General features: G+C 41.9%; 1 protein-coding gene across 2 annotated transcripts in view; it reads left to right on the top strand.

The window, feature by feature from the left end:
• The window catches only part of KIZ (kizuna centrosomal protein), a 131,624-nt gene that overhangs the window by 79,829 nt on the left and 37,544 nt on the right, over window positions 1–14,251 (top strand). For both annotated transcript variants that reach the window (XM_006163627.2, XM_027766346.1), the window contains exon 7: window positions 5,069–5,159. In XM_006163627.2, the coding sequence (XP_006163689.1) occupies window positions 5,069–5,159 (91 nt within the window). The remainder of the gene's footprint in view (window positions 1–5,068; window positions 5,160–14,251) is intronic.

Raw genomic sequence — 14,251 nt, 5'->3', positions numbered from 1 at the left:
GAAGAAGCATCTGAACAGGAAAAAAACAAAACCATTCCTGTCATCATTATTGATTTGTGTAATATCAAGGATTAAGTGTTCAAAGACCTCCATATGAAAGGATTACTTTTATCAGGCTGAAGACCAAGTTATTATTTCAGACAGTTACGAATTATGTAAATGAGATTCTTGTCATTTTGGGTAATTGATAAAATTTTTGCTTCTTATTTCCTTCTAAAAACATTTTAACACAAAAATGATTACTTAATGAGTAGATTTGTCTCATATGAAAAAAGACTACTCATTTTTTTATTTTATTTTTTTTCTGATTGCAACTAATTATCTCTATTAGTGGTACTTTCAGATACAGTCTCCACTTGTACTTCCAAAGTCATGCTCAGAAAAATTGAATCAGCTGGTTACAGTATGTAAAAACCTCTGTTTTATTCTGCCTGTTTTCAGAGTAAGGTTTACCATAGTTTTTACTTTCCATTTAAAACTTGGGTCAAATTGCCAGTTTGTTGCAAATCAGTTATATTTAGGAAATGCTGACACATTTGTTTAAATCGCAGTTTCTGGCTGAAGTCATTTCAAATATATGAAATTAAGTATAGACTACCTAAAGTATATCTTTTGAGGCTCAATGGCGATATAGTGGTAAAACACAATGTCCCGTGAGGCTGACCCTGTGGAAAGGTTCTGGGTTGTGTCTGGAGACCTCCCTGAGTACACCAGCATGCACGTGCTTGTGCCCTGGGACAGCGAGGTCGGGATAGACCCCATTGAGGGCGTGTCTCACTAGTTGTTTTATGACATCATTGGATATGGTAGTAATTGAGAAGGGGGAGTTGTGGATGGGCCTTCCTGTCGAACCTGTCAGAAGCCTTAGAATCAGATGTTTAATAAGATAAAGGTTTCCAGTGACTTCCTAATTTATTCACATCTTAGGAAAAACTTAAGATTTACTCAGGTAAAAGTTCTAGCAATTAAGATTTCTTAAAGAAGGTGCCGAAGTGGACCTAGACTTACTTTTTTCACTTGCTCTTATCCAAAAGGCCTAAAGCAATGAGCTTACTTCCCATCTCAGACATTTTATTATGGAAAATTTCAATCATACAGAAAAGTAAAGGGAACATTCATATACCCACCAGCCAGCTTCCACCATGGACGTCCCATTACACTCCCGTATTTGCCTACACACGCTCCTGCCCATCCATTACTCTCTTGTTTCTTGTTTTTCAAAATGAGTTGTAGGCATTAGTATATGTACTTTCTTTACTTTGAAAATTTTTTAACATTTGAAGCCCACGTACTCATCACGCAACCCCCAAGCTGTCCTCATCTCACCCATCCTACGTTCTCTTCCCTTCTCCACACTGTCCCCTTGTATAGTTTAAAATAGACAATGTATCATCTCACTCACAAATACTTACATCTCTAACATCTAAGGATTCAATATATTATTCTATGCAAAATCCAAAAATTATTTCATTTATTGAATATCTAGTCATTATTAGTTTGCCTTGATTATCTCAAAAAATTGCTTGTTACATTTGTTTTAAGTCAGACTCCAAATAAGGTTCACAATTAGAATAAGTTGATATGCTTCTTAAATGACTTCTACTTTTATACAATGGCCTCGCTCTGTTTTTGAACACCATTAATTTGAAGAAGCAGTTGGATCATTTGTCCTAGCGAGATCACATTGCTGAGTTTGGCCGTTCTACCCCTGTGGTTCTGTCTAGCCAGCTCCTCTCTGTTATTCCCTGTAAACTGTGGTTAGGTCCAGATTGGTTATTCCATTCTAGGCGGTTATTCTGGCAAGTGGCCGCCTAAGGCCGTGCGAGTACGTGCCTCACTTCTCAGGCAACTCGTGGTGTCTGGTCGTCCTACTGTTGGTGATGCTGGGACTGATGAGGAGCAGACTGATGGCCATCAACATCTATCACTGTGCAGTTTTCATAGAATTAGGCTCATTTCATAGATACAGGCTTTAATGTGGACCTACAAAATGGTGACTTTTCAAATTCAGTCATTTCTTTTGCATTTATTGAAAGACATTTTCCTCATCTACTTTTTGGTAACTCTGAAATGCATTTTCTGACCCCAAATGCAGGATATATGCTTGATTCTATCAATTTACCAGTTTTCAGAATTAATTGTTGCCATAGCAGCCTCCAAAGGATTTTTGTTTTTCTTTAATTGTGATTTGTGTGCGTGTGTGTGTGTGTGTGTGTGTGTATGTGTTTACCATAGGGTCCATGAACACACCAGTAGAGACAGAGACAGAGAGAGGGAAAATAAGAAATCGTCCCCCCACCCCCGGGGATGATGGCCATGCTACAGTCCCTTCTCCATTCTCCTCTCAGGGTTTTGGGCACGCACGCACACGCACCTGGTGTCATTTTAAAACCACAGGGTCCAGTACTCAAACCATGGTTGGCCATGAAAGAGTCTAGTGCTTTAATCACTGTGCCACCTGCTGGTCCCTTAAATGTGATTTTAAAAAAAGGGGACCAACAGATGTAATGGTTACATCACTGGACTCCCATGTAGTCACCCGCTGTTCAAGTTCCAGACCTTGCAGCTTAAAACTCACATTGGGCGCATGTGCGTGCGTGCCCAAGATCCCGAGAGGAGAATGGAGGAGAAGGGATTGTGCTGTGGCCATTCCCCCAGGGGGTGATTTCTCATTTTCTATTTCTCTGCCTCTCTGGTGAGCACATGCACTCTATAGCAAAAACTTCTCTCAAAAACAAACAAACAAAATGCCAAAAAACCAAAAGCCCATCATAAAACTTACCACCTTGACCATTTTTAACTGTCCAGTTAGTAGGTTTACATACATTCACTTTGTCGTGCAACAGATCCTAAAGCATGTGATAGGATTTCCTTTTCTAAGGCTGAATCCAAAGGTTTTTATTATTATTATTATTATTATTATTATCTATTTTTAAATGTCTCATGGACTTATATCTTTACTGTGTCTCAGTCTGTCACAGACATTCTTTTTTGGTGTCTCAGTCTGCTTTGTTCTGCTATAACAGGGTATTTGATACTGGCTAATTTGTAATGACTCAGAATTTATTGGCTTATGATTCTGGAGCCTGAGAAGCCCAAGATCAAGGGGCCAGTATCTGGCGAGGGTCTTCTTGCTGTATCATCCCATGGAAAAAGATCAAGAGAGAGTAGGAGATTGCACACTCACTAACATATACATACACGCACACACACACACAGCATGTACAAAAGGGGACAGAAATTGCTTTATTTATTATCTGTTATAAAAGCCACTCCCACAATTGTGATCCTAATCACATTTTTTTAAAAAAAATTCATGAGCATGAGAAACAAAGACAATAGGGTTTGATTCTGTACTTCTCTGCCCCATTCCCCCAGCATCCTGGCATTGCCATCCCACTCCAGCCTTCCCAGGCAGCCAGGGCCACGGGGGTGTGAGGCAGCACATGCAGGCTGGCCAGGGAACCAGCCTTGTCATCATCCCCATGGATCCAGTCATCTTTGCATAAGCAGCACGTTGCCACCATGCCTCCAAGCTGGCCCCTAACACCGTCAGGGTTCCCCCTCTTAGCACTGTTGCTCTGGGGATCTAGTTTCCAACATATCTACTTTCAACCATAGCAGTGCTCAGAGTACTCACCTCTGTCCAGTGGGAGCCTCTTCAGTCACGGGATGGTACCTGAGTCCTTTCGTCACAACTCAATAGTCTTTAAAAGCATCTTTACTTTCCGGCATAACAGGATGTCTCAAGCTCATCTTGTGCATTTCCTCCCAAGATCTGGAATAAAACATTTCTTTAGGGGCCAGCAGGTGGTGTAGTGGTTAAGGTGCTGGACTACCACATGGCTGACCACAGTTCAAGTCCCAGACCCAGTAACTTGAAACTTACGTGGAGCTCATGTGCATGCGTGCCCAAAATCCTGATGGGTTGGAGAAAGGGAAAGGAAAAGATTGCAGTGTGACCATGCCCCATTGAGGGGAGGGGTGCATTCATTTTCTCTCTCTCTCTCCCTTCTCTCTCTGTGTATCCCTGTCACTCTAGTAAGCACACACATCCTCTGGCAATTAAAGACAGAGACAGACAAAGGACTAGTTTCTTTGTGTGCATACATACCACAGTATAAGGAGCAATATAAGCATACTTTTTAATTCTTTCCTAATACTACCTGAATTTTTCCATTGTAAGTAGATATAGAGTGTGATAAAGGCCCCGTCGTGCAGCCTCTAAGCCCCCTGAATTAGGATCCCACATTGTTGACTGCGGTTCTCGCTCGCTCACTCTCTCTGACACCTATACACAACCTCTGGCAATTATAGAAGAAAAAAAGAGTATATAACCCCGAAAAATAAATGTAAGACGGAGATGTGATCTATTTCTCGCCACATTTAGGATACCATCCGTCAGTGACTTCATTGCACTTTAGAATCACCGTGAGCCTTAAAAATATCCCATGAGTAGGGACCAGCAGTTAGTGTAATGGCTATGTCGCTGGACTCCCACGTAGTTGACCGTGGCTCACATCCCGGACCCGGTGGCTTAAAACTCACGCCAGGCTTGTGTGCGTGTGTGCCCAAGATTCCGAGAGGAAAATGGAAGAGAAGGGATTGCAGCATGGCCATCTCCCCTGGGGGTTGATTTCTCGCTTTCTGTCTCTCTGTCTCTCTCTGTCTGTCTGGCGAGCACATGCGCCCAATAGCGAAAAACCTCTCCAAAAAAAAAAAAAAATATACATATATATCCCATGAGTGAATAAACTTATTTTTTTACTGTTGGTAATCTGGGGCCAGCAAATGATGTGTTAACTCTCACATGGCCTGTGGTTTGAGTCCTAGACCCAGTGGCTTGAAAATCATGCTGAGGACATGTGCATGCATGTCCAAAGTCCTGAGAGGAAAATGGAGGAGGAGAAATTGCTGTGTGACACCCCCTGGGGGTGTGATTTCTTACTTTCCCTTTTTCTCTGTCTCTCTTTGGTGTACATACACACCCTGCTGTAAAAACCTAAAAAATAAAATGGCAGTAACCTAGTACTCAGATCTGTGTATGTGTCCTGCTTCTGTTTTATAGATTGGCACAAGCACCAGACTCAGACTTACTGAGGGCACGATTGGGCCCGCATCCTGCTGCCCTGGAAAACCATAATTCTCTCAAAGAAGAGGTAGGTAACTAAAGCTGCTGAAATTTTTCAGTCAAAACTATGGACCAGAGAACAAGGATAGTAATTTTTCATTTAACATAATTTTTGTGGTCACCAGGTGGCATGGTGGTTGGGATGCTGAACTCCCACATGGCCTACCAACTCCTGGACCTGGCAGCTAGCTTTTTTACTTTCTTTCTCTCTCTCTCTCTCTCTCTCTCTCTCTCTCTCTCTCTCTCTCTCTCTCGTGAGCACATGTACCCTATAGCAAATTTAAAAAATAATAATTGTAATAATAAATAAAATTAAATAATCATTTAAAAAAACATAATTTTGAAATGTACAAGTTACTTGAGAAATTAGTTAGGTTCTTAAGAATGATGGAGCCAGCACGTGGCATAATGGTTAAGGGTACTGGACTCCCACATGGCCGACTGCAGTTTGAGTCCCAGACCTGGCAGCTTGCTCTCTCTGTCTCTGTCTCTCTCTGGTCAAAATTGAAAAATAATGATAATAAATAAATCTTTAAAAAAAAAAAAAAAGAATGAATGGACATATTTGGGGCCCAGTAGTTGGTGTGGAGGTTCAGGTTGCTGGATTCTACATGGCCAACTGTGCAGGTCCCAGGCATATGTGAGGAGAATGGAGGAAAAGAGATTACAGCATGGCCATTCCTTCTGGGGGCTGGGGGGAGGTGACTTCCCTCCCTTTGGCTAGTGCATGTGCCTTATGGCAAAACACACACAAACACACACACACACACACACACACAGACAAACATATATTCGAGCAGACTTGCAGGAGAGCTGGAGGGGGGAGCCAGAAGCTCGGATTTAGAGCCCTTCCATTGGCTGTATTCATTGTGCCCTGGAAAATCAGGTTCATAAAAATGACCTTTTCTTCTTTGTTGAAGGTCATGTGAATTTGTCTTCTATCAAGGTATTGTTCTTATCTTTATACATAAGAATGTCTGACTTCGATCCTTTTTAAGTTTTTTTTTCTTTTTTTAATAATGTGCATAGTTCAAGGATTCTGCGTGTTTCCCTCTCGGAGGCAAGCCTTGCCACCTATGTCCTTTCTTTTTTTTTTTTTTTTAAGAATTGTTTATTTAATTTTAGTTATTATTATTTGACCAGAAAGAGACAGAGAGAAAAGAATGGAAAATGAGAAAGCAAGCCTCTAGGTCCAGAACTCAAACCGTGATTGACCACGTGGGAGTCCAGCACCTTGACCACCGCCACCTGCCAGCCCCACGACCTGCATCTCGAGGTCACACACTCATGTGGTGGTGTAGTGTGCAGCCTCTACACCATGCCCCTGACCTTCAGGAGAACCTTCAGTCCTCCTCACATCCCTTCTTTACTTGCTTTTCCAATTAAAAAAGAGTAGATGACTTCATTTTCTTTTTTTTTTTTTAGCATTTCAAACATGAATATATGCCATGATAAGGCAAACCTCCCAAGTGTAACCCACAACCAAATTCCTGTGCCATGTTCCCATCACATCACATGTTCCAGACCTTGTCTCATTCACTTCCCCTCTCTGCCATCTTCCTGCGCCCTTCCGCTCCCTCTCTTCCTCTCTCTCCATCCCCCATCCTCTCTTCACCCACCTTCTCTCTCTCTCTCTCTCTCTCTCTCTCGTCCTGCTCCTTTGGCCCCACTTTCCTCGGTAGGGAGAGAGGAAGTATTGAAGATACAGATTCGGCCCCTGTGTGCCTCTCCCGGACTCCATGCCCCTTTCAGAGGTGACCTGTGCATACCTTCCTGGCACTTAGTCTTACTGCATTACGTGCAGTTCTGTAAAAAACCTATAGTTGTGTTGTGTTCAAGATATTATATCATTTGTGTGAATGTTAAAGTCGATGTGCTTTAAGACAAACAGAACCAGTGTTTCTAGCTTTATTCCGTCTCCGTTGATTAATGTAGATCTTAAGGATACTGTTTTAGGTTTTATTGTCAATTTTATTAGCACTGTTCCATTTTTGTTCACTGCAAGTACGTCATATCTTAGCCACATCAAGGCTGAAATAAATGTTGGTTGACTGCTCTTTGTTAGCTAACATAGTTATTTTTTTAAGAAAGGTATTGTTTATTAGAGAACATGTTCCAAATTCTAACTAACCTGTCCTCATCATCATTCAGCTACATCATAGTTCCATTGTTTAAGGCAGGCCAAATCTAACAGCCACTACTATCTAGTGAATCAGCTACTATCTAGGGAATCTGCCTTCCCTAGTAGTTTTTTGTCCCTTTTTAAATCATCTTGATCTCATTCTAGTTATAATCATTTAAAAATTACCAATAAGTTAGTGACAAAATCTGCCCTTCAAAATGCAAGTAGGGGGGACCAGCAGATGGTGTGGTGGTTAAGGCACTGGACACTCCCACATAGCTGACCACAGTTCGAGTCCTGGACCTGGTGGCTTGCTTTCTTACTTTCCCTTTCTCTCTCTCTGGTCAAATTAAGAATAAATGAATAAATAAATAAAATAAAATAAAGTAATTCTTTAAAAGAAAAAATGCAAGCAGGGGACCAGCAGATGACATAATGGTTACATCACTGGACTCCCATGTAGTTGACCACAGTTTGAGTCCCAGACCCAATGGCTTGAAATGGCAGATCTGTGTACATGTATGTCCAAGATCTGAAGAGGAGAATGGAAGAAAAGGATTATGGTGTGGCCATCCTCCCTAGAGGGTGATTTCTCTCTTTCTGTCTGTCTCTCTCTGTTTCTCCAGAGAGCTCACATGCCCTATAGCGAAAATCTCTCTTAAAAAAAAAAAAAAAAAGCAAGAATGGAAGAAAAGGATTATGGTGTGGCCATCCTCCCTAGAGGGTGATTTCTCTCTTTCTGTCTGTCTCTCTCTGTTTCTCCAGAGAGCTCACATGCCCTATAGCGAAAATCTCTCTTAAAAAAAAAAAAAAGCAAGTAGAGGCCAAATAGATGGTGTAGTGGTTAAGGTGCTGGACTCCCATGTGGCCAGCCATGGTTTGAGTCCTGGACTTGGCAGCTTGAAAATTATGCTGGGTGTGTGTGCATGTGTGCCCAAAATCCTGAGAAGAGAAGGAAGGAAGGGAGGAATTGTGGTGTAGCCATCCCCTCTGGGGGTGATTTCTTACTTTCCCTCTCACTGTCTCTTTCTCTCTCCTCTCCACTGTACACAAGTGCCCCATGGCAAAAATCTTAAAAAAAAAAAAAAAATTAAGTAGTTCTGGCTCCCTCGCACAGAGGCAACATGCTGCTTGAGAAAAGCCAATTCCACATGGCAACCATGGTTCAATACCCCAGCCCCATCAGCTTCAAACAGGCTGGGCAGATGCACACATGCTAAGATCCAGCAGACTGGAAGACAAGATAGAGGATCACAGTGTCACCAGTCCCTGGAGAGGGTGCTCATCTCTCTCTCTCTCTCACCCTTGTTCTCTCACTCTCACTGTCACATGCATAATGCTCTGTCATGAATAAAAGGGACAAAAAATGGAAATAAACTGACAGTCTCTCCAACAGATTGTGACTGCAGAATGAGCAGCCCCAAAAAACATTACCAAAGTGACATGGGCAGAGCAAGCCTGGGAACTGGCGGAGAAAATCCTGTTGTGGATTCTTGAACTGTTGGCTTACCCATCCTTGCTTTATGCTTAGCAAAATGGAGCATCTTTCCGTTGTTTCTGTGTATTGGAACAATACACACATTTGGTAGATACTATGGGTTAAATCTCTTTCTTTAGATAAAAATCTTAAAAATAAGTGATTTTCAAAATTTAAGAAAGCTCTACTAGGAATTGCTTGGTTAAGAGTCTAGTGAAGCTCAGAAATACTTACTTTGATCTCTTGGGGAAATGGCTAATTACACAGCCACATGTAAATGATGTTTACCTGTGGGTCCCTGTGCTGTCAGCCCGAGTCAATTCCTTCTCTCGAGCAAATACATCATCAAAGCCAGAGAAACTCAGATTATGTCCCCTCGAGACTAGATAAGATTCGCAGCGCCCACATAACCTGTTAGGCAATTACATAATTGAGCAGCATGCTTTTAAATCAGAGGGAAAAAATGTAATTACTTTATGTGAAAAAATAATGAGTTGGGTGCTTCATTAAAATTAACGAAGTGCCTTAATATTCCTCTTTTCCCAAGTGATATCCATTTCCTCTGTGAGAACTTCCTCACAGCAGAGCAACTTGCTGGTGTCACCCAGAGAGCAGGTCAGGTCCTCTCGCCATGCACACACTGGTGTTCGTCACCAGGAAGGCTCTGGCTGGAAATGGACTGTTTTCTTGTTCTTATTTTTTGCATATTTATTTGCTGGCTCATACAAATATCTTTCTCCCTTTTAGTTGCTATATACATAAAATCTCCTCTCTGTTGACTGAAATATAACATAAGTGATGCTATTTGCCTTTCTCTTTAATGCTGACAGGGTGTTTCCAGGGTCTAAGAGGGAAGTCCTTGAGGAAGACCCAGCTAAATCTGTGTGTGCAGGAAATGTCTGCGGTCTCCTTCCACGGTTTTACATGTCCTTGCTCTTCTGTGTCTGTGTTTAGTAGTACTGGTTTTCATATAGAAAGGAATTTAATTTTACGAAAAATTTTCACTTTACTATCTCTTTGTGTTGTACCACCGTGGCAGATTCCTTTAGAGCTAGCATGTATTTTCTTTCTTTTTAAGAGACATTTTTGCTATAGGGTGCATGCACTTACCAAAGAGACTAGAGAAAAATAGAAAGTGAGAAATTATACACACACACACCCCAGGGGGATAGCCACACCGCAGTCCCTTCTCCTTCATTCTCCTCTTGGAATTTTGGACACACATGCAAGCATGTGTAGCATGAGTTTAAAGCCGGCAGGTCCAGGACTTAAACCATGGTCAGCCATGTGAGAGTCCTACAGTGTAATCATTGCACCATCTGCAAGTTCCAGTATATGTTTTCTTTTATTAGAAAAGTAGGGGAAAAAAAAAAAAACTTGAAATAGTAAGATAAACAAGAAGGGCCCTTTATCCTAAAATCCATATATAACCCTGTTGACATTATAGTGTATGGTTTTTTTAAAAAAAGAATTATTTATTTAACTTTATTATTATTATAAATTTTGCTATAGGACACATGTGTTCACCTGAGAGAGAGAGAGAGAGAACGTGAGAAAGCAAGCAGTTCGGGTCCTCCCACCACACACACTGGTCCAGGACTCAAACCAAGGGTGGCCATGTGGAAGCCCAGCATCTTAACCACCATGCCACCTGCTGGCCCCTGGTATACGGTTCTTGACACTTAATACATAAACAAATACGGGTTATGCTGTTTGTTGCATAACCTGGTATCTTCCTGCTCGTGCAGAGATCTGTTCACACCTTTGCGTGCTCTGTACCCTTTCACGTGGCTGTACCCAGAGCCCCTTCTCCTGTCTGTCCAATTGCCTGTTGGGACATTTATTTCTAATTTTTCCTCTAATACAAAATTTTCAAAGAACTTCTGTGCAATTTAATTTTTATAAACATCCATGATATTTCCTTAGAATGAATTCCAGGATGGAGAATTATTAGGTCAAAGGTAGATCTCTCTTCCAGGCTTTTACTATGCATAGCCAGTTACCACTCCAGAAGGGTCATCAGAGTTACCAGTAATGGATGAAAATATCATCCTCCGAGTTCTCTGCGAAACTAGATACTATCAACTTTTTTGGCACTAATTTGAGAGGTGCAAATGGCATCCAATTTTTTTTGTTCATTTGGCCTTTTTATTCCAATTGAGGTCAAACTGTTTTTGACTTATTTGCTATCCATTTATGTTTCTTCATTTGTAATTTACCAGTTCATGTTCTTCATCGCTTTTTCTATTAGGTTAGTACATTTTGTATTGACTTAAAGGAACTCTTTTTATTTTAATCTATACATTTTGTTGCAATATTCTTAGCAGTTTGGTTTTGCGTTTCCTTTTTTTTTAAATTTCATTTATTTATTTTTTTTAATGAACAAGAGAGAGCAGAAAGAGAGCACCCCTCTACAGCCTCTTCCTGCTTTGTTCCCCCGCCGTCTCAGCCAGCCCCAGGTCACAGGCACACGCACGCCTGGCACGCTCGGGACGGTCTCCAGACGTGAACCCAGAGCCGTTCTCTGCAGGTTAGCCTTGCAGAGCATCTTGTGACTGCTGTGCCTCCGATGGATTCCTCACTTTTCTTAATGTGTTTTGGACACAGCGTCTTCTCCGTCAGCTTGTTCGTCCTCCTGTTTGTGCGTTTGACGATCACAGTCGATGCTTCTGGATGTAATAAAGAGTCAGCCTAGATGATTCTTAGGGTTCTAGACATAGCAGAATCCATATTTAAACTGAACTTTAAAGAAGATTCTAGTAGAATTGAGCCAGTAATTCTAGATATACTACTAAGTGCAATTCATAGAACAACTTATCTGCCAGCCATGACTTTGAATATAGGGGTATCAACATCAGTCATTTGGCAAATAATTTGGGCCTTGGAATTGAATTTCCAAGCCTTTTCTTCTGGCTCTTCTTTTTTATTTTTTTTTTAACTATTTAATTTTATTTATTGCCATTTTTCAATTTGCTATAGGACATGTGCACTCACTGGAGAGGGTGAGAAAGTAAGCCTCCAGGTCCAGGACTAGAACTGCAGTCGACTATGTGCGAGTCTAGCACCTTGACCACCACGCCAGCTGCTGGTCCCTCTCCTGGCTCTTCTGAAGGCAAAAAAGTGAGGGACTAGTTTGTTTTTATTTAGTCTTCAGATTTCTGAGAACAGTGAAACAATCCCAGTTTTTCCTCTAGGGCTCAAAGTTTAGGTAATTTAAAGAGAGTTTTTATTGGTTATACTTAAAACCCATTTTGGTCCATTCATAAGCTGTCAGGAGACCCATCGTCAATTGTCAACTCCAGTTTGCTGAGCTGGGTCAGTCCCAGTGGGAGCTATAAAAGCAGCTTAACTCTCTGGGCTTTGGTTCCTTTGCGAGTATGTGTTAGTGTCCTTAGTCTCAAACTGCTGGCAGCCTTTCTAAGACATCTGCAAACAATACATCTTGAGAATGTATTACAGATATTTTTCCTGACTCTGCTTTTGGCTAGAAACCATATGACCAGTCCTCTTTAGAGACCAACTTTTTAAAAAAAAATTATTTTATTTAACTTTATCCATTTATTTATTTATTTTATTTTGACTAGAGAGGGATAGAATGAGAGAGAGAAAGAGAGAAAGCAAGCCTCCAGGTCTGGTACTTAAACTGTAGTCTGCCATCTGGGAGTCCAGTGCCCTTAGCCAACGCGCCACCTGCCAGCCCCAGGAGACCAACTTTTATTTCTGTCCCTGCTTGTCTTTATTACTTCCTACATGTTAGAGTTCCTTCACAGATGACCTGTTGTGTGGATCTGCGGCACTCTCAAGTGGAGTTGACCCAACCATTCTCACATTGTAATTTGTCACCTACCACAGTCTTTAGAGGTGTACAGTTGCACAACTGTCTTAAAAGATGAGTGTTTCTATAAGTATCTCTATCAAAACAGTAAGAGAAATCCTGGAGGTGAGCATTAAACAGTGAAGACAGATGGGATACAGTAGATGCAGCAAACTGACCTGGTGGCACCGCACGCCGTCACTTCCCTACCTCACTGGGAAAGGCTGCTTGGCACAGAGCAGGCCGCAATGGCCGTACACTTACGAGGAGTACATTTGAAGTCTTACTATGCCACTTTCTTCTGTGTTTTTTTTTTTTTTTTTTTTTTTTTTTTTTTTTTTTTTACAGAATTATTTTTATTTAACTCTATTTATTTATTTTCATTTGACCAGACAGGAACATGGGAGGGGGGTAGTGAGAAAGCACGCTGCCAGGTTTAGGATTCGAACTGTGGTCCACCATGTGGGAGTTCAGCATCCTTAACCACCATGCCATCTGCCAGCCCCTTCTGTATTATTTTAAAGTCCAGCTGGAGCCTAGCTAATACAAAAGAGGATCTGATCTGAAAGAGGTGCGCAAAATGGATTGTGTGTCATGGTCGAGGGACCAGTGTAAAGTCATCTGAGTCATCGGCAGTCCAATTCCGTTTCAGCGACTGAGAGAGAAGAGGAGTGATAGACTTGTTTATTGTAAATGGCCTAAAACTCTGTGAATCATCCTTGTGTCTGAAAGTTCTACAGTAGAAAGTATAGAAAGCTTTGGGCCAGCGCTGTAGCCTAATGGTTAAGGGGGTTGGGTCCCATATGACTGACCACAGTTTGAATCCCAGTCCAGTACCTTGGAAACATGCCAGGTATGTGCCCCAAATTATTCCTACAGGTTGGAGAAATGAAGCAAAGAGGATTGGGCGTGACCATGCCCTGTGGGGAAAGCAGTGCACTCTCTCTCTCTCTTGTGAGCACACGTGTCCTCTGGTAATTTTTTTTTAAAAAGTATGGAAAACTTCCATAGTTCTTTCCCCACCACCATCCCCCCACTGGCTTTTTTTTTTTTTTTTTTTGGAGAGGTTTCTTTTTTTTTTTTCCTCTATAGGGCGTGTGCTCGCCAGAAAGACAGAGAGAGACAGAAAGCGAGAAATCACCCCCTGGGGGGATGGCCATGCTGCAATCCCTTCTCCTCCATTCTCCTCTTGGGATCTTGGGCACACACACACACGCGCCCAGTGTGAGTTTAAGCCACCGGGTCCGGGACTCGAACCGCGGTCGACTACGTGGGAGTCCAGCGACATAGCTATTATACTAACTGCTGGTCCCAGTTCTTTAACAGTTTTATTCTTCAAAATGTGTTAAGGCAGTGGCTATTATGAGGTCAGGTCAAGAAATGATTAGACATAGCTATTGCACAAGGTAATATAATGTTTAACTGATACATGTGAGGCTCTGTCAGAATGTTTGTATCATTTTAAATCTCAGGGGAAAAGAAAATTTAGTTAGAGCTTTCACTGTAGGATTGGGCCAACTCTTTGTTTCCAGGGGAACAGGCTCTCACTGTGTCACGTACTCCTGCCTCAGCCTCCCAAGTAGCTGGGATCACAGGCACACACCACTGTACCCAGCCTTGTAGGGTGGGCTGGGAAGTGAGCCTGGGCCTCTCACGTGGCCTCAGCCTGCCAAGCAGTGGCATCCAGGGTGCACTGTTGCATCTGTT

This window comes from Tupaia chinensis, unplaced genomic scaffold (assembly GCF_000334495.1).
Source record: "Tupaia chinensis unplaced genomic scaffold, TupChi_1.0 Scaffold142716_1, whole genome shotgun sequence".
In the NCBI taxonomy this organism is placed as follows: domain Eukaryota; kingdom Metazoa; phylum Chordata; class Mammalia; order Scandentia; family Tupaiidae; genus Tupaia; species Tupaia belangeri.
The sequence above is the reverse complement of the archived record's forward strand: the minus strand, read 5'-3'. Positions and strand labels throughout refer to the sequence as shown.